At 38.0% G+C, this 20,217-nt stretch overlaps 4 protein-coding genes across 5 annotated transcripts; 2 read left to right on the forward strand and 2 right to left on the reverse strand.

Moving 5' to 3' along the window:
• Positions 1 to 187: 187 nt before the first annotated feature.
• Positions 188 to 5,138, reverse strand: LOC110850872 (RNA helicase Mov10l1-like). The gene is made up of 11 exons (XM_035852958.1): positions 4,996 to 5,138; positions 4,501 to 4,918; positions 4,045 to 4,380; positions 3,262 to 3,943; positions 2,969 to 3,161; positions 2,567 to 2,865; positions 2,161 to 2,440; positions 2,019 to 2,085; positions 1,590 to 1,935; positions 983 to 1,495; positions 188 to 883 (listed from the first exon to the last, which is right to left on the reverse strand). Exons 3-11 carry the CDS (start codon positions 4,068 to 4,070, stop codon positions 419 to 421), a joined length of 2,871 nt encoding a protein of 956 aa, XP_035708851.1. The 5' UTR covers positions 4,071 to 4,380; positions 4,501 to 4,918; positions 4,996 to 5,138; the 3' UTR covers positions 188 to 418.
• A 951-nt stretch (positions 5,139 to 6,089) lies between these two features.
• Positions 6,090 to 8,274, forward strand: LOC110850992 (glycerol-3-phosphate phosphatase). Of its 2 annotated transcripts, none has more exons than XM_022098613.2 (9): positions 6,090 to 6,291; positions 6,454 to 6,593; positions 6,690 to 6,709; positions 6,836 to 6,976; positions 7,053 to 7,190; positions 7,269 to 7,434; positions 7,504 to 7,557; positions 7,645 to 7,786; positions 7,862 to 8,274. In XM_022098613.2, exons 1-9 carry the CDS (start codon positions 6,137 to 6,139, stop codon positions 8,076 to 8,078), a joined length of 1,173 nt encoding a protein of 390 aa, XP_021954305.1. In that variant the 5' UTR covers positions 6,090 to 6,136; the 3' UTR covers positions 8,079 to 8,274. The 2 variants fall into 2 exon arrangements, with proteins under 2 accessions (XP_021954305.1, XP_021954306.1); XM_022098614.2 differs by having other exon boundaries at positions 6,156 to 6,374.
• A 7-nt stretch (positions 8,275 to 8,281) lies between these two features.
• LOC110850994 (WD repeat domain phosphoinositide-interacting protein 4) lies at positions 8,282 to 11,169 on the reverse strand. The gene is made up of 9 exons (XM_022098615.2): positions 10,706 to 11,169; positions 10,555 to 10,629; positions 10,388 to 10,491; positions 10,044 to 10,304; positions 9,906 to 9,976; positions 9,669 to 9,787; positions 9,453 to 9,573; positions 9,247 to 9,365; positions 8,282 to 9,156 (listed from the first exon to the last, which is right to left on the reverse strand). Exons 1-9 carry the CDS (start codon positions 10,761 to 10,763, stop codon positions 9,047 to 9,049), a joined length of 1,038 nt encoding a protein of 345 aa, XP_021954307.1. The 5' UTR covers positions 10,764 to 11,169; the 3' UTR covers positions 8,282 to 9,046.
• Positions 11,170 to 11,749: 580 nt separating this feature from the next.
• Positions 11,750 to 16,066, forward strand: LOC110850873 (probable insulin-like peptide 7). Its single transcript, XM_022098469.2, has 5 exons — positions 11,750 to 12,224; positions 12,669 to 12,810; positions 14,644 to 14,841; positions 14,927 to 15,011; positions 15,185 to 16,066. The coding sequence occupies exons 2-5, from the start codon at positions 12,671 to 12,673 to the stop codon at positions 15,224 to 15,226; spliced, it is 465 nt and encodes a 154-aa protein (XP_021954161.1). The 5' UTR covers positions 11,750 to 12,224; positions 12,669 to 12,670; the 3' UTR covers positions 15,227 to 16,066.
• Positions 16,067 to 20,217: the final 4,151 nt, after the last annotated feature.

The following is a 20,217-nucleotide window of genomic DNA, read 5'->3' on the forward strand; positions in this document are numbered from 1 at the left end:
CAGCCGCTCGAAAATGACTGATCAAATTTACTTTCAAAATCCATTTTATCATATGCATTAAACGACCAAACCTTGATTACTTTAAACCTGTCTAATATTTCATTATTATTTTTAGATTTTAGATTTTAGAGAATATTTAGCATAATAATAAATGAACTTTACGTCATGAAAGAAAGGGGGGCCCAGAAACAATAGATTTTGTAGTAATAAAACTTGTGTAGACTTTATTCAGCTTTTCAACACAAAGGAAACAATTTGCACAGTCCACTATCCTATGAGGAACATACTAGATACACATATATGTTCGCTATAACTATAAATTTATCCTACTTTTTATATAAAAATGTGCTGATGAAATTAAGAAGAATATACATAAATTCTGCATAAAAAGATGTATTCCAAAAATAAACTCTATCCTTTAGAAATTATCATCATCATCCAATCCGCTTGGGTTGTATGTCAAAGTTGCCATGTCAGGAGGAAGGGTAGGGACATCTCTGTTGGCCTCCTGATTTTTAAAATCGTAATACAGCTTGTTCATAACTTCGTCTAATTCAATTGGCAAGTTGCAACCTTTGTAGGCTTGCAATTCTATGCAATAACGGAGAAGGTTTTTCCAGTGCTTGTCTTTGCAAAGGACGTGAGGATTTCCAACGACGATCATCAAAGATTTTGCCCGTGTAATTGCGACGTTGAATCGTTTTTCATTATAAATGAACCCAAGTTGGTGGACACACGAGTTTATTTTATCTTCGTATAAGGAGCGTACGGTGGATATGATAACCACTTGTCGTTCACCACCTTGGAACTCTTCAACAGAACCCACCTTTGGAATCTCGTCTTCAAGCAGCCCGATTTTCATAGCAAGACGCAACTTCTCCGTCTGGAATATTATCAAGGAATGTTAATTAATGACACATACTTGTTTTTTTAGGCTAATCATAGGTGTGTGCATACATCCCACAAGCATTTATGTACTAACCTGCTTTCGATACGGCGTAATAATTCCGATATCATCATTCTCGACTCCACAAGACTTCAGGGTTCGGACATAATTTACAACCTGCATAATTTCAGCAGCGTTGAACCAACTAGGAGAGTCGCGCTCACGAACGCTGGTCCCTTGAACTCCGTGGAAGACAAGAGGGACCCCTTGGGAAAGTAAGATCTTCTGAGAAATTGTGTGATTTTGGGTTAGCATGTAAGCTTCTTCCTGTGAGGCACATGCTACTAAATCATCATCGTAGAATAGATGAGACGGAAGCTTGAGCAAGGACTCGTGAGCACGATAATTTTTGACCAGTTTAGTCAAAACTAAGGTGTTATATCCACAATTTTCTTGTCCGAATTTTTCTGGATTCCGCCCATAAATGTTTTTCATTCCTTTCTTGCCGATCATCAAACGCTCAAGATAGGAAAGATTCAACTCCAGATTTTTAGCAATGTCGCTCATAAGAACGGGCCCCAGTTGTTTAGGATCCCCCGCAATAATCAACTAAATAAATATTTAAGAAGATTCACGATAAATAAGTAACCCAAACATGACTCTGGACATTATCATATGAGTATTATTGAGTATTGCTTATTACCTGCCCTTCTCGATCGATAGCAAGGTTCACTGCAGCGATCATAGTCTCAGGCTCGGTGCAGTACCCAGCCTCGTCAATAAACACATGCGTAAAATGGCCAGGTGTCAATTTGAGACTGAAAAATTGGCCCACCGTGGCGCATGTTGACACAATTAAGCGACTTATAGCAACATGATCCAGTAGTTCACCATCAGTGCAATATTCCTTAATGGGATCCGGTATGCAATGTTCTTGTCTGAGGAATCCATTAAACCGGATAATTTCTCCCGGATAGTATTGTCCACTTCGAACCAAGCACTCTGCTATGATGTCCGCTGCGTGGTTGGTGGGAGCAGTGACCAAAATCCTAACAGAAAAAATTAAACCTTCATTTTGGTGGGTAGGTACTCGTATAAGCAAGCTCTAATTAATTAAGTTGCATTTCTATACCTGCTGTTTGGATCCAACTTATTTACTTGCATTATAGCTTCAACCACAGTTACTGTTTTTCCAGTTCCTGAATGCATAAACAAACATTTTTATATTATTTATAAATTCAGGATCAATAAACAGAATTTTACTTAAGCCAAACCTGGAGGTCCAAAAATAATATATGGAAGTGGTCGGGCCTGTCCTCTTAAAACACGTCGCACAGCATTTTTCTGCTCTTCATTCAAATTTTTGTTGAACCAGTTTAGCTTGACATCATTGAGAAAATTTGTGGTAGGAACGTCGCTGACAAAAGTGGTTCGGAGACTTTTCTCTCTTCTGCTGCCATTACCCATGGCGTTTTTTGGTGGCCTTTTGCCGAATGTGGTATTCGGCGTGGAACGTTTTGGAAATAATTTAAGTGCAGGAACAACTGAATCCTCCTGATAAATCAATACATAATAATTATTGCATTATTGTTGTTATGTTTTATGTTATTAGTATTAAATGCGGCCTGAAGATATCTATGTAGGTATGTACATATGAAATATAAACTTTTACAAACTTACAGTTGTAGACTCGGCTACTTCATCAGTGGATGTTTCGATGGATGAATCATTATCCTCAAAAAATGGAATCCGTGGGTTTTTAATTTCCGTTTCTAAAAATCCAAACGGAAACAAAAATGCTTCTCCTAGGATTTCATGAGCCAATTCGACCGCATAATGTTGTCTTTTGTAGGTCATTCTTCCCTGGCAGAATCTAACTTGGAGAAGTCCCCCGTCATAAGTCTGGTTGAAAACTTCGCTAAATCCGACAGACACCTCAATCCCGTGAATCTTTTTGATAAATCCTTGATATTTGACAGCTGAAACATGTATAAAATAGTGAATATACACTGTTTCAGGTGTCTCTTACTTCCTGTGCATAATACAGGACAACGCAATTAACGAAATTTCAAACATATGTACCTTTGGGGTCCTCAGGATCAAATGCCTCAATTGGGTCGCCAATAAGTACAGCAGGTTGTATGTCTTCAATATGAGGGGCAACAAACGTGTAATAATCCGAAGCTCTCTTGAATCTGACCCCTCCCAAATCATACTGGCGCCTTAGGACATCGTTGTCAACTTCTTCAAACCACAGGCTGACTTGGAATTTGGTCTATGTAAAATACAAATACAATTAAATTTTCATGAAATCTGAATATAAAACTATAGCATGGAGGTTTAACTTTAATTTAGGCTTAAACGTTGGCATTTACCTGATAATTGTTGATATCTAAAGCTCTTAAGACTCCGGCATAGTGTTTCTTAATAATTTCTTCAGATTGATCTCTGTAGGCGTTCCATATTTCGTTTGGTACGGAATACCTTGGTATTCTGGAGGAAACAAAGAATGGGGCACGAACAGGTGCATTTCCACGAATTCGAGTCCGATGGTTATCGTTCATTAGTGTTCTGATTTGCTCCACTCCACGGATTCTACTGAATCTTTGTACATAGTTTTCATGTTCCGGCTTCTTGACCTTGTTGAGAAGCTCCTCGTCAGCCGTTAATCCCGTAATGATGAAGTCACGAGCAATTTTGAACTCAATAAAGTCAAATATGCCCATTTCTTTTGTTCTACCCATTTGAAGTGGAGTACAATTGACCATAAAAGTGTACATCTCCTCCGGTGCAAGAACTCTGATAACGTCACGGTCCCGTTGAGGTAACTCCAAATCAAACTTACAAATTGCATTGTCGTGTGGAAATTCAATCGATTGAAGCGTAATACTTCGGTTCGACATATTCTGCACGGACACAGATTTTTGAACACAAGTTCCAATGATGGCCGCCTGAAACTTGACACGAGCCTCTGGTGTGATCTTGATTCCACCTCGGTTATCGTATAAATCACGGTAGCGAATGTCAACATTTTCGTGTTCCTCGTCGTCATCTCTGCTGAATAAGGGGAAGAAATCCATATATTAATTTTAAACCGTTCTTCATAATAATATTTCCTTATAGGAGAGAAGATACATACGTATTCACTGTCTACTTACTTGTCGTTATCGGTCAAATGCTGCATAAAATTGGACAAAGACACTTCTACAGCTCGCCATCGAAATTCTCCATATTTCAATTTTTGGGTCGATTCGACAGCAACGCATCGTACAATTGTGTTGAGAGGAATTTGACGGCCACCCTTTATTGCTTCAAGGGTGACGTAGATGTAGTCTTCCACGCAAAATTCGTTGCCTCGTTTAGTTATTTTTCCTACAATTGTTTTCTGTTGGCTTGGCCGAATACTAATAATCTTGCCCAAGGTTTCATCACCGGATAATCCTTGTGCCTCAGCTGCCTCATAAAGTTGTTCAAAGTGGATTTGCAGCCAGTCGCTTGAAAAATACAATATTATAATTATTAATTACGAGATTATAAATAAATAATCATAACCAAATTCTAGAGTTAAAATGGAATAGAAATGACGGAGGAAAAATGTAAATTAGTACGCATACCAGATTTTATTTGATATTTTGGAAGTAGATCCTTCAATTTTGGTAACCGTTGGACTTTATTGTTCCCCCATTCCGCGTCAATCCAATCGTACCCAACACTTACAACTTTCATAATCTGGATCTTATGACGACATGTTTCCTTCGCTTGTTCCTCCTTCTTCGAGACATGAACTTTCATGGACGTGACAATCCATGTTGGAGTTGCCTTGCTGCGAAATGCTTCGAAGTCCACTTTGGAACGGAGTTGGAAATTGTGATTAGGAGGGCAAAATGTTCCAATGTCGAAACAGTAAGTCCGATCTATGACCCCTTTTGGCATGGATTCGTCCAGGCGTGTAATAAATCCTGTAGACCGGATACTTTCTAGGCCTTCGTCGGTTTCCTCGTTGTCAGTATTTACCGTTGCAAGTTGGGACGTCTATGAAATTAAAATTGAGTAATTGTTAGCATATTTGCATATTGATAAGTATATAAAACTCGAGGAGGGAGACTAACCTGTGATGAAGAACTAGTCGCAGTCGTCGCCTCATCTTCGTCCTCTGGAAATTTGGACCTCTTAAAAGGCCAAGATCGGAGAGCGTTGACCACGTAATGGAGCATTGTTGAAAATTACTCTGAAACCCTCCTGAAATCCAACTTTCACTAATGAAAAAGATGTAATAAATATCTTAAAGTGAGTACATAATCAAATTTTAGGATAAATATAAATCAAACTCCCTGATTTAATATTTACCAGCTATGTGTTCACTTCAATTTTTCAGCTCAAGTGAAAATAAATTCTGGAGAAATTGGACAAATTACCTTTTTTACTTGCCGGAAGAAGAGAAATGTCTGGATCCAACGCACGAATATGAAATTTACTAATATTCTGTCGGAAAACTTATTATATTTTCAAAAAAGTTCGCCTTTACTTTTCGTGTGACCGTTCTGGTCAACTCCTCAACTTGAAATGAAGACTCAGTCTCTGACGAGCTGCATTTTATGTACGCGTTCAACTGCTTCGCGTCCACGCACGCCGAAACTCTTGCTTGGCGTGCATTCTTCCGACGGAACAATGGAAGATAAGAATTTCATGTTTCCCATGCTTCTATTAATAAATGGTTTGACACGAAAGCCACGCAAAACAAAGAAATGCAATTTTTTATTTCAAAACCTTAAAGAAATACCCAAATATCGCCGGCTGTTACGGCGTAAACGAATCACTTATCGGATGACGACAAATTTCATCCGACCAAATTAAGATGACTGTTTGACCGTCAATTAACGAGGATCATCTCGTCCCCCAGTTTATACTCTCATGATGGCATAATAATTTTATCATTCCGTATCAATCTCCTTGATAAGTATATTATCCATATTTATGCTAATTATGTCTGAATACAAATGTTTACGATGCAATTAGTGAGATTAAATGTGAGACACCTTAAAAAATAAGATCACATTAATTACTGTCTTAATACAAAAGATGACGAGTTGAGAATCTCAACTTGAGAATCTCAAGTCAATCTCAATCTCAACTCATGAGAGTCAAAGTTGATCGACCTTTGCTTTCTCCAGATCGAGATTTTTCACTGGGGGAGACCAGCTGCAGCGAAATTTGATTATTGCTCAATTCCAATCCAAATCGGCTGATCGAATGAAGAATTTTTTTTGCTCCTCTAAATTACCAATTTTATCGTCGGTCTTTCTACGGAAATTATGTGATAAGCACACAATTGTTTTGCAACAAGGAGCCCCGTTGTCCAAGTTCCACACGGGCACTTCATCATTTCTTACGGCTCGAAGCAAGCCGTGAGTTTTCTTCTGTATCATCGCCATTCATCGCGTGATTGCTTGTATAACTTAAGCATTTTTCTAACAAAATATAGTACAATGTGCGGAAAACTGGATTTATTATATTATTCTAATATATACTCTTATTTTCTGGAAAATAATTAAATTTTTATGGCTTAGGTCTGTCGCCAACAAGATGAAGCCTACTCTGGAATCGCTGGAAACCATTCGCCGTGGGGCAGGGATTCCGATGCAGGAGGTTATTGGATTGTTTCCTTTCTTCATGCAAAACTTGGATGCTGTCATGTTCGATTGTGATGGTGAGTCTAAAGATTATAGTTTATTAATTTGTACGGAAAGGAGAGTGACAGTCAGTTTGGAGTTGCTTAATTAATCTTTTTCGACCTCATCTACAGGTGTCCTTTGGATGGGAAACGTAAGAAATACTTCTTGAAAACTAATCTAATTCTTTTTGTCATCTAACTCTCTTCTTAATGTCATTTCTACTCATTTTTTTCCTGATGATCTGTGTGTAAATTACAACATTTTTCCATGTTCATAGAATCCAATTTCTGGAGCACAAGACCTTGTCAAAAAATTGAGAACTATAGGGAAGAAGGTATTTTTCCTTACCAACAATTCAACCAAGACAAGAGAGGAGTTTCTGGAAAAGTTTAACAGTCTTGGATTTGAAGCTACGTTGGTAAGCCCACTCATTTTTTGAATTGCTGATAAGAATAAACAAATAGTGCTTTGCAAGAGTTTTCTTGGGATTGCAGGATGAAATTGTAGGGACATCCTACCTGACAGCGCTTTACTTGAAGGAGCAGAATTTTAAAGGAAAAGTGTATGTGATTGGTACTACTGGGATCACTCGAGAGCTAGAGAACGTGGGCATCGAGTCACTGCCAATCGGAGTATGATTAACCATTGTTTAAGCTCCCATTACTAATACCGGAATTAGTGTGACTAATTTCTACATTGCTACATTTTAGCCGGATCCTATGCCAGCAGATATGCATACGTGGGTGTCTTCCTTGATTCCAATTCCATATTTGGACCCAGAGGTTAAGGCTGTGGTTGTCGGATTTGATCATCACCTGAGTTTCACAAAAATGATCAAGGCAGCCAGTTATTTAAGGAATCCTAATTGTCTTTTCGGTGAGATTTTCAGATAGCCTATGGTCAATTTTAAGAACAATATTTAACTTTATTTATTGTATTTTCTAGTGGCTACGAACACCGATGAACGTTTTCCATCGGGACCGGAGATTGTCATGCCAGGTAACAACTAATGCCATTTTGAAGTTCAATTAACAACAAAAGTTTACTTAACAAAAAAGTTATCCTTCATTTTCATTATTTTAATAGGTACTGGGTCAATCGTCAACGCCGTCAAAACTGCGGCAGAACGAGAACCTTATGTAATGGGGAAACCATCTCCAATGCCTTTTGAATTTGTAAAACGTACTCATGACTTGGATCCTAAAAAAGTTCTTATGATTGGTGACAGGTCTGTTCTTGTGTATCATATTTATATGTCAGCCGTGCTAATGTAATAATATCAATTTAAAACATTTTTTCATAGATCCAACACAGACATCTTGTTCGGTAAAGACTGCGGCTTGTGGACACTACTCGTTTTCAGTGGTGTAACAACTTATCGAGAAATAGAAACATGGAAAGTGTCGGGCAACGCTTATGAAAAGAAGTTAATTCCGGATTTTTGCTTGAATGGGGTTGAAAACTTGTTGGCACTGATAAACAAGCATGGAGAAGTGGTGCATAATGCCAACGATAATTAACAATCTTGGATGATCTAGTCCTTTCCAAAAATGCTGACAAACGTAAATTAACTAAATGGATGTGCATTCTATGTAACTACGTAGAAGAATAATAAGCTTTAAACAGAAACTCGAGATTTTCATATAATGTTTGTAACTTATGCTTGAATAAAATGTGAAATATAAAACGAAAAATAAAAGGCTGCTGTAAACATGATCAAATATTTTGTTTATCAATGAAATTATTTATTCGAACAAACTGATATCAAAAGTACAAACTTCCGATAAATGCGTAATATTGCAGAAGATAATCTAAACAATCCTTATCCGTCACTACGAAAATTTGTAATTAATTTATACTAGAGTTGCGATATTTGTAAAATAATAATGTGTATCTTGAACCAAGATTATTACTAACATCGTATATATCATATCATCACGACAAACTTTTCATTATTTAGTTTATACTAGAATGTACTTTGAAATTTGCACAGATAATGACTATTAATGTCGACTGCTTGCGGCGATGCAGGTTTACCAACATTATATATCTAATTATAATTCCATATTCATATTTAAAAATAAAACTAGTTCCGTTTTCGTCCAAAATACATCCCAAATAATATAAATTTCGATCGCATGTTCCGTAACATTTGGCCATATAATTAATGAACTAAAATAGTTTACAAAACTTAATAAATAGAACCAACAATAACTAGTCAAATTTTTCGAAAGCAGTCAAAGTCTTTAACATAACGTAAGGTCAATTAGAACTACAAATAAGATTGAATGATAACCACGCAATATAATAAAAGTATTAGTTGTAAATGCTAGCGATAAAACAAGTCTTTAACTGACCGTAATCAGTAACAGCGATTGGTAAGCACATAATTTCAAACGTCACACAACTATATAATAAGGATTTGTGTATATGAGTAGTCGACAAGGATCTCATCAGAAGTACAAGAAGTCGTCATCCGTTGAGTTAGTTAAAATTCATCATCGCCACACACTTCGAGAAAGACATCGTAAGATAGTCGACTGCATTGACCATCCATGTTGAAAACATATTTATGAAACGTACCATCCATGCATACCGCTGTAAATCATACAAATTAAAGGAAATGTCAAAATACTCCATATACATTGCATTTATTATCTATTAAAGGAATGCGAAACTTGAACGAACCTATGACGGAACTGTTGGATGTAAATGCACAAATACAGGCACATTCTGGTGGCACAGTAAAATTAGCTAATGCCCATTGCGACTCTACATACGTTCCCAGGAACCCAATTTTAGAAAATCTGTAAATTAAATCCAATCAAAGCTTTCAATTCATAAACATTTTTACTTAACAAAGTATACAAGCAAAATTTTCTTTGCCAACTCACGTTGAACGTCGATTTAGATGCGAATCTTTCAGGGCAAATATATGAATAGTTCCTTTATCACTGGAACAACACAAAAAGTCCGAATCTAGACTAAAATTTATGCAGTAAACCGTGGCAGGGTCTAGAATGAACAACATATCATATATTACATATTACTAATAATTGTTTTGATAGTACGGTGCTGACATGTTAAATAAGTAAATTTATTTATCTTACCCGACCCACGGCGAAGTTCATTTAATAGAGTTTTCTTGGTAGTATCAAAAACCCTGATGAGCGTTCCTTTATCAGATGCGGTAGCTACCAGCGAGCCCGTTTGATTAATTGCGATACAGCTTTAAAAATAAAAACATTTTTTATTAATACAAGTGAGTGAGTAATTCATACTAATCATTATTTTGACTTATAGAGGACTTCATTTTAATTAGTATTGTATAATATATTCAGCCTAACCCGAGTTCTCCTTGATGTGCGTTAATTGTTGCAGGACTGCTGGATACGGTAGCTTCGGTTGTATCCAAATTCTTAACATATTAAATAATATTTTCTTTAAGTGGTTAAATTAATTTTGCAATTCATTTCATATCTTACCATTAATTGCAGCGATCCCATCTTAGACCCAGGAAACACTAGTAGATTGAGCCTTCCTGGGGAAAGTTCACAAAGACCCAACGGATTATTTCTCGTCTCGATTGTAAATAACTTTTGCGGATTCGTGGGGAATGAGAAGATATGAATGCGATTCTTCAACACGGCCACGAGCCGATCTCTTCGACATCGCACAGATAAGACAGGCTGTGTAAAAGTGAACTCGAGCACAGTCTTTTTCTTTGAGTCGTCGTAAATGAGGGCCTAGAAAAATGGATCGGATCAAAGTTAATACCTGATTTAAAACGAGTGCTTTAACATAAATGTACAACATAACTGCTATTTACCGAGTTGTCCGCGTATTTAGGACGGCTACCTCCACTCACGATGGCAAAGAGGTTTGTTCTATAGACCATCTCACTAAACCCAACACCCCCAATGCTCTGTTCATCTGAAGATACAATTGCAATTACTGACCAAAATTCAACGACTAATAATGAGATGTATGACTCACCATAATGCACTTTTTCTACTAAAGGTTCGACATGATAAATCCTTAACCCATTCTCCATGCAGCACATAAAACAACCTTTTAATCAAAAAGTAAAAAAGAGGGTAAATATCATACCTTAATCAATCCAATCATGAATTAAGCTCTAACTTACTCTTATCCTGATTGAATCTTAAATTGATGATTTTCTTATCATACGAGGTGGAGCCCATCGCTTATCAATTCTTGTGTCGTGTCGTGGCAGTGGCGTCAAATCACACTCCGTTTCGAACCTCGGTCATCCTTCACATACAAAAACTATGGTCGTCGACGTAGCCTCAACAAAATTTAACATTCGTTCATTCCTCTGACCAATTTGAACTTTATTATGGTTTAGTTTATGTATCCGTTACGACGACAGACAAAGAAACTACGATTTTTTTACTGTCGTCGTCGGACCCTCGTCGAAAGTAGTAAAAGAATGAGCAAATATTCTGACCGACTCTGACCGACTTTAATTTACTAAACTAATTAGGTTTAGTTAAAAATTAAGTTACACTAATAATAATGAATAAAGCTGCTTGTTCTCTCTTGTTCCTTTCTTGTTCCTTTCTGTAATAAACTGCGTTTCGTTTGGTGTTTTTGTCTGATCAGGTGTTGTGATGGCTCAGAAAACAAGGCATGTGCCCGAATAAGCGTGCTGGATCGCCATCTTGAAAAATGGTGGAGAAGTGCAGTTCACTCTTCGCCAGATAGATGACCGATCGTTGGAAACAAAGGTTCGTGGAATTAACGCTTAGAAATTCAGAAATTTTGGTGACCAAATGATGACCAAGTCTCACCCACAAAAAAACGGATGAACCGAGCTACTAAAACATTTAATATGTGCGGACAAGGAAAAAGCGGTCTCAAGAGATTATTAAATAACTTTATCGTCGGTGTGTGGGTTAAGCTTTATTATTATTGTGTGGAGGGTGACAGCGGCGTTGACGTGTCGGAAGTCACTATGTCGTCTATACACAAAATCGTCACGTTATTAATTGCGACACGACGGTGGTTTGTGGTTGTTGTTATGTCGGCAGAGAGAATAAAATGTTATTTGAAGGGCCCCTTGAGACCGATTATTTGCTAATGGCAGGAAACCGTGATACCTTTATTTACTGTGTAAGATGAGATGGTGGGTGTAAAGTCGTAGGAAGAAAAAAAGTGATTGAAAGCAAGTCAATGAAAACTTTCTCCAACAATAATTTTTTTGCGCATGGTTTGCTTGTTTTTGGCGTCGTCACAATGATGTAAAGAAACCTTTATCCTTCATGTTGCCAAGAATTCTGACCTGATGGGAGACGCTGGCAGATTTTTAGTCAAACGCTGGAACGACTTCTAGGTCGACAGACGACTGAGGGCAGGGCAGGGAAAGCACAGCAATTTGCAGAGAAAGTAAGGTGAAGTGAACTGAGGTGATAAGAAAGTCCTCTTGATTGAGAGGAACAAGGTGTGGTAGATAAGTGCCAGTTGGTGGGAGTGGTTTCGAAAATTAGTGGTTTTTAGTTAGTTCAAGTTATTATGATAAGATAAATCGAATAAGTTCTGGAGGATAAGCAATTCACTTTTACTCAGCAGTCTCACTTTTCTCCTCTTTGACATAAAAACTCAGGTGGTGTCCATTCCAGAAAAGAGATCTGGAATATTTTGAGGTATGTAATTTATACATAGGACGTTGGATAAAGTTGGATTATTGTTTGTCAAGATTTTTTCATGATAAGATTTAAGAAAAAGAGATTCGTGATAAAACTGTACAATCCGGGAATTTTTCTGTAATCCCAAAGTCATACATTGAACAAAAAGAAGGCCAAGGTAAATAATACATGGGGACTGAAAATAAGGTTGTCAGATTCTTATTGTGTTCCTCAAGTCCGTTACTTGTATTTCATCTTTTTAAAAACATGACATTGTTCCCGTGCTGTTGTATGTTGTTTGGTTTTGAAGATTTCATTCCGTGAGTAAATATGAGATACATATTAAAAAGGACTTGATTCCGAGCAAAGAATTTTACAAGATTGGATACTGATTTCTTGGAAATAATATTTGTCTTGAGCATAATGTAGTAATTACTTGTGAAATAGTCCCTTTTGTTGCAGGAATGTCCAAGCCGTTTCCGTCAAAGATTTTCTGTATGCCTACTTTAACACTAACATCGCTTGCCCTTCTCTCCCTCGTCGTGCTGTCCTGGGGACACTCTATGGAACGTGAGACGGAGTTGCAGAAAATTTTCCAGTTAAGGTAAAACCCATTGTTATTTTTTCATTAGTTCGTATTGTATGGCTTCTGGACAGCTTTTTAAAAAAAAGAGAGACCAAAAACGAGCCATCGTCAAGTTAAAGGGTTCTCACACGATGGAAAGTATCGCATGTCATGTCATGCCAGGCTAAAATAACAAAGTTTTCGGCCAGTCATTGTAATCATTTTACATTTTGGACTGATTTGGGAACAAATCTAGCGTCATCATTTCCGTTCTCGATTGATTAACTCGTTCATCTGGGTTTGTGCAAAGCTATATTAGGTTTCAAGAGTGAAATACGGATGTATGTGCACATATTATTTATAAGTAATTAATTAACTCGTGATGAGTCTAAATGGAGTGAAAATGTCGTGAAAGAAATCTATCTTGTAAAGTTTTCACACACTGCGATTATATTGAATGAATTTGGTATCACAGTTCCATAAATAATGGGAATAATGGTGAATGAAGTATTTTCATGTATCACGGAGTCCACTAAATGCAGATATTCACAGAGAATCCTTCGAGAAGGGATGAATGAGTTGGTCATTGAATGGAATTAAATTAAGTGACTTTTCTCAAATCTTTTTCTTGACCACCTACACACAGAAACCGTAACAAGTACTTTTGTCCAGGAAAAGTACAGTTCCCATCCAGTTTTGGATGAGTAGTTCATTTTTCCGTGACTTTCATTGTCCCCCATTCTTTACCAAAATGTCCAGAGGTAGTTCTTGTTTGCGTTGCATGCGCTGGACAATTCAACTGTTCAGTTCTTCTGGAACTGGGGGTAAGGAATAAGTACAATGTACATGGTCAGTTTTGTCCCTCCACTATCAAAATCCTAGTCAACCTTAAAAAATGAACATTTTTAAGGTAGTTCTACATTCAATGCCGCGTATTTACTCCTCCTCCCACACTAGTTTCTTGTCCCATTAGATTACAACCAGCACAAAATTCATTCATTTCCACTTGTTAAAATGTTTCGGCATTATTATTGTGAGATTTTTTTAGTTATGGAACTTCTACTGTGTTCCGTTGTGCTTGTTGGATTCGGTTTTAAATGATGCAGAATTTACCCATTGAAGTTATTTGACCCTTAATTTCTCTCTTTAAATTGCATTTCATTATTGCATCTTGTTGTGTAAAGTAAAGCGTTTTGTCCTCTCCTGACTCCATTCACATTCATTCACAAAAATCTCAAACTTTTTGACTTTGCTGTTGCCTTTCCTTCTTGGAGTGAATGGATTCACAATGGTATCCCGTCCACCTCCAGAAAATCGGTTCAGATTTATGGCACTGCTCTTTCACAAGAAAAGGGAAAATGTTTCATGGAACAGAGTGAATTTTTAAGATTTTTACAAAATGTACAAAACCACCTCAGGTAGAACAGTAACAAACAACGAGTTGTGAATAAGAATCATTCATTCCACTACAAATCTTGCACCAACATCTTGGACCAGACAGCTTGGAACTGCATTTCAGAATGTTCATAACGAATTCAGTACGAGTTACCAAAAAGTGGGAAGGACAAGGCATACAAAAGTCAAGTGACGAGTTCAATCAGTCAGAAGAGGACAATAAAACGGGTCTTCTTCTTGCTGGAATTTATTTTAAATGTTGAGACTCTGATGTGGCTAATGATTACTGGGAACATGGAAAGTTGAGAAGGAACAAGTCATTCAATCATTCATGATCATGTCTGTCTTTAACTATAAAAATAACCCTTCCCTATCGTCCTTTCTCCATGTACAAAATGTCAACTGGTGTGGATATGATCGTGTCCAAATTATAAATGTTGTTTAGCAGTTTTTAGTTGTTCTTTGTCCCCTTTCTAGGAACGAAGATGAATGGAAAACAGCCTGGCACTCGGAGAAACATTCACGTTGCCGAGATCAACTCTTGATTCATATGGATTGGGCCTGTCAAAAAGATATTTATCGTTTGGACAAAAAGTTCGAGGCCCCGGAAGGAATTTTCATCGGGAAACCTGTGGCCAACACGGTCATCAAGGCGTGGAGTGGATACATCGTGAGGTGGGTGGATGCGGGGGTGGAAAAGGTCAAACGTACACCAGAAGTATAAGTTATAAGTCGCGATTTTTTGGCATTGTGATTTTAGGAGAAAACGTGAAAACAAGTCGATCACTGACGAATGCTGTAACACGTCTGGCTGCACTTGGGAAGAGTATGCAGAATATTGTCCGGTAATGACTTTATAAAGAGTAAAATTTTTATTATTTTTATGTTTGCACCAAAAAACCGACAAGATGACGTAGAAACTAAATTTGCCCATCAGATTTAATTAAGAAATTTAATTTTAACTTGATGAAAGCTGACTAATAGCAAAAAATAATCAAGAGCTCAATGATAATTTCAGGCTCACAGGAGGGTGCGGATTTCTCGGTCACGAACTAAGTAGATTGAATCTTGGGGAGAGTGAATACTTACTTGATGACTGGAAACACTGGAATGGCATATGAAAAAGGTGACCGTTTTAACATCTCTAGAACAGCAAGTTGAATTGCCCAAAAATGAATCGTATCGTTTCTCAATTTTATTTTTTTTCTACATTTTATTAGACTTTGAATGAATGTAAATGGGTTTTTTGAAATTCTGGTAAATATTATTTTGTAGTTGTACTCATAAATATACGTAGTGATTGCAAAGTCATAGTAAATTGCATATATGTAAACAATACATATGATCTCCATATAATATATACTACAGCTTTGTTCGTGAATCTCGCACTACTTTAAACTGGATAAGATGAGAAATTCTCGAACCGTATTTTACTTTCAGCACAAAACAGTCTATTTAAGCCACAAATAATTATATTACACTAACGATATGTATGGTGTATAGGTTAATTATACGTATAGTGCACTAGTTAATAATACTTACTGAATTTACTGGATCTAGTTTACATAAATATGCTGTATACTTATAAATCTAGGCTGTGAGTAGAAGAATCATGCTAATTTCAGATAGTTACTTACATATAAAACTAATTATTTGTTAGGACTGCTAAAATTTCTGACTCCATTTCATGAAAATGTTTCATAGTCAAGATCTCTGTGTTAAAACATTATGTAAATGATTTGTATCCATGAAATTATTATTATCGTGACCCAGCATTTGTATCATTTAGAAAATGATTCTTATAAATTTCTAGTTTGCAACGTATTGAACTCCCGCAGGATTGTTTAACCCTCATAATTTTTAAATGTAAATGTATATAGGGATAAATGCTGCAAATGTATCTGTTGTTTGTAATAATTTCAACGTCTCATTCCCATTTGTTGACATTTATTTGTGCATCGCACCCACTACTACAAACAAAATCCCCTTTTTCACAATTTCTACCAATCCTGGCGAGACATGATAATAATATTGAAGGGTGCAAAGCAGGTAAATCTCGGAAGTAGTTGTTTGCTCTGTGACGACGAAGGAAAGCTTGTTGAATGCAATGAAGCGAGGCGGATGTGGCAGATGTTGTTGGTGAAGAAGAAGAAGAAGAGATGTTTCATCATCAACCCAAATACGATACTTCTTGAGTCAGTGATTATAAAATTTACGGGCCATTATCATCCAGAGGTTCCTTAGCGTCTGGGCCACTTTACAACTTTCCAGTCCTACCACCACGGGCCGATGATGACCAGGGCAGGAGGGACTCCTATTGTCTCCCTTCGTACCCACTCACCCACACTTGCAAACACAATGAGGCATAAGAGAGGATGAAGGAAGGTGCCTTCTAGTAAATACGTAGAACCCTCCTGTCTAAGCTCTTCCTCTCCTTCGTCTTATACCTGAGCAGAGTAAGATCTTAAGGTCAAAGCAACTAACCTCACCTCAGATTTGGCGGGATGAACAGGACCAAGACCAAGAATAAGGGATGCTTCCTTAAGGCTTGAAGCAGAGGAGGATTTCGACACTGGGTTCATAGACAATTCATAGACAATCGTCATCAAATTGGGGCAATGTGTCGATCGGAAATTATCATGTGCAAGACTCGTCTTTCTCTGGAGAAAGTAGGAAATGCTCATCAATTCATGCTACTGAAAATGCATATTGTGCATGTTTGTTGAACTTGACGACAAAATGTTTGCATGCATCGAAATAAGGCACCTTCACCTGCCCAGCAGCAGCGGCCTGAGGATGAGGACAATAAGCAACCAGACCCTTAATTCATTCTACCCAAAGACGTAGAAATAGATACGTCGTACGTACATATAAGGCAAGGTAAGAAAAAGGAAGTGCGTGGATTGAGGAGCATCTGCTTTTCTCTTTCTTGGGCCATTGTGGTGATTACTTTTATTAGCTGTTCTCCAGGCCCACTACTGCTCCCGCACCTTTTGCTTTGGTTTGCCAAAGCCAAGGCACCACCACGAAACCATGGTACATACGCATTGACTCATTCGTCTAGGAAGAGCAGACCCTTGCTCATACATTTTGAGGCCTTATTTGGTACCTTGGAAAACATTATCTACGAAACGGTTAGGTAGGACAGATTGAGCTTAGGAAAAGAGAGGACGACGGGTTCCACGCAACTCGTCTACTCCCGATGGGATCAGGGAGCCAAGATGCTGCATGGCGTAGGAGGGTCTCAGCCAAGAACGAGATCTCTGCATCGATCAGTAGCGTTCCCTTTTCAGAGGATGGAGAAGAAAAGGTTTCAGTTAATTCGAGAAGTTCTCTTTAAGTTTTTTCTCCTTTCCTGGAGTGATGGGACACTGTGTAGTCGTATCGTAGTAAGTGTAGTAATGACTGATGAGACCAAGATGAAGGGACGCATAAGAAAACATAGTGTAATACCCACACCAACCACCACCACCTGTCCTTTCCGTCCGTGCCACGCCAACCCATCAAGGTCTCAGAAATCTTGGCCAGCTGCAAATCAAGGACATAATGTTTTTCTTTTCAATCTGCTCCCGTTCGGTCAGGAATAGCATAAGGAAGCTCCAGAAGGAGGAAGAGGACGATGGAGCGAAAAAACGATGTACTTCTTTCTTTCTTTCTTTGCCGCTTTAAATCTCCATCGGGAAATATACATCGAAATTTTGAAAAATTTTGTATTTAAAAAAAGAAGATGAGTTTTAGTAGCTGAGATAGCGTTGCGCGTAACACGGAAGCGGTGATTACAATTACGTCGAGTGCAATGTCATGGCGGATAATGATACCCGTACCGATGACGATGATTATGAGATGTCACATCTCCTTGTCCGTATCATAGTAGTTGTTTTATTGCTCGTTGTAAATACATCTCACCACTTGTCTCCGCCTGGATATTGATTGACCCACGAAGAAGGGACCAAGAACTGAAAAAGCATAAGTACATACGATGCAATACTGAAGATAGATGAAGGAAGGAGATAGTTTCCTTACCGGCTGGCTCTTTCTCTTTGTACTTGGTCCATAAAATTTGGAAATGGAAATGAATCCAGTAAGAAATGGATGGATTTGGATAGTGGAGATTGTATGGTATGGAAATTTGGGGTAAGAAAGAAATTGTATCGTGCCATGAAATCTCATCCCTTAGGAAATTTAGGGGCAAAGAAAAGTTATCTGAAGTGGATCGCATTTATTCGATAGCAAGCAAGTCGCTTGGTTGGTTTGAGCTATCATTTTCCCTCATCTGGACACGACAAGTTCTTAAGCTATCTGGCGAACCGAACAAGGTTTCAGGATAAGCAAGCGTCGATTTAGGGCTACCGAATTGTGTTTTGTGTGAGGAGGGTATCCACGATTTAATGAATTATTGATTCTACATATATCCATTACACAAAAATCAAAAAAAGAGTAAGATGCCTTAAGCTCAAGTGGTCGGCTACTCACTCCTGTTAATCAAACTGGTAGGAATAAATCCACTCTAAAAATCTTGCCTCTAGGACAAAAGAACCCATTCTTTCTCCGGCTGTTATCTAATCTAACGATAATTTCCACTTGAACCATGTAAATCTATTCAAAAGTCAGGCAATTTTACAGAAAACTAAACCATTAACTTATCATCAGCTATCCGTGCGTAGTAATCACCCCAAGAAAAAGAGATTCAAGTAAAGAGATCAGTATACGTATTTACCATCATAGGCAAGGATGACCTACCTCAACAGCAATAATGTAGAAAGGGTTGAATTAGAGCAGCATATGGCTTTCTTCGTACACATGCATGCGGTTGGCTCTCGGAGTAAGAAGTGCTCAGCACTATGTACTTCTTATCTTTGTGGTTGTGAAATTGTGTTACGAGCAAATAAAGGAAGTCGCTGAATGTTATTGTAATGAGTTGGGTTAACTCTGACTGAGAGCTGTGTGTAAGTTTACAAAAAGCAGAAATCACAGGCCAAGGTTATCATTATTTCTTACGGATAACATCACGTATGAACAGGTAGTAATGTTCAATAGCTAATGCGTATAAGCGGTGGGGGTTGAGTGTGTGAGCGAGATAAAAAGGCGGCCTATCCCACGGGATGAAAACAAAGGAGAAAGTGGGGGTAAAAAATCAACAGGTACAAGAGCGACAAAAAACAGGGTTTGATTGAGGAACACGGAAACAGGAAGCAGGTTGTGGGTCGTACTTACGCAACCACCCCGCCAGTGGCTAAGGTTCTGCTGCTGCTGCCTGTTCCGGAAGTGTCCTGCATTTCACGTCTCCACACCAGATTCCTTCAGGCTCTGAGCGTATGAGGAGGAACATGTGTGTTACGTATGATGTTTATCACCTCGCTTTCCCACGACCACGACTCTCTCATTATTCAATCCAATCCACCCTTATTAGCGATTGGCGTAGTATGCATGTAGACCATATCAAGTATACGATATCGTGCGAGTTGAGTGGGTTTATCGGCCTGGAATAACAATGAATGAATGAATGAATGAGCAGCGAAAGTGCGTTTGTAGGTCATTGAAATAGTGTGGGAGTTGGAGGGAGGGAGACAAGTTGATATTTGGGTGGGAGGGGATGCATAATATGTAACGGAGCTAATTGATCATGGACATGAAATGATGAGAATGACATTTGCAAAACCGAAATAAATTCGTAGCTACTACGGTATATTTGTTAATTTTTTAAGAAGTCTGACATTGACAACTCTCCTGTTTGGCTTGCTCTGTAATATTGACTAATTGTAAGACTCGAAATTTTCACTTCTTGTAAACTATATACTGTTCTGTTGTAAAGTAATGATGATGATTATCCATCACCTCAGCCCTGCATACTTTCCGTGATGTTCATTCATTCATTTATTCCAGATTGGTAAGAGGAGTGAAGAGTTGTGTCAGATTTTCAGTCGGTTTGCCTGAAAGTTAGTGAATGGGATCACGTCCAGATTTAGATAGTGGTTGGACACCGGAAGCCGTATGTTGTAGGTCGCAGGCAAGGCTACGGCTGGGGCCTGAGAACAGATATAGAGCCCTCAT

This window comes from Folsomia candida, unplaced genomic scaffold, assembly GCF_002217175.1.
Source record: "Folsomia candida strain VU population unplaced genomic scaffold, ASM221717v1 Fcan01_Sc006, whole genome shotgun sequence".
Classification (NCBI taxonomy): Eukaryota; Metazoa; Arthropoda; class Collembola; order Entomobryomorpha; family Isotomidae; genus Folsomia; species Folsomia candida.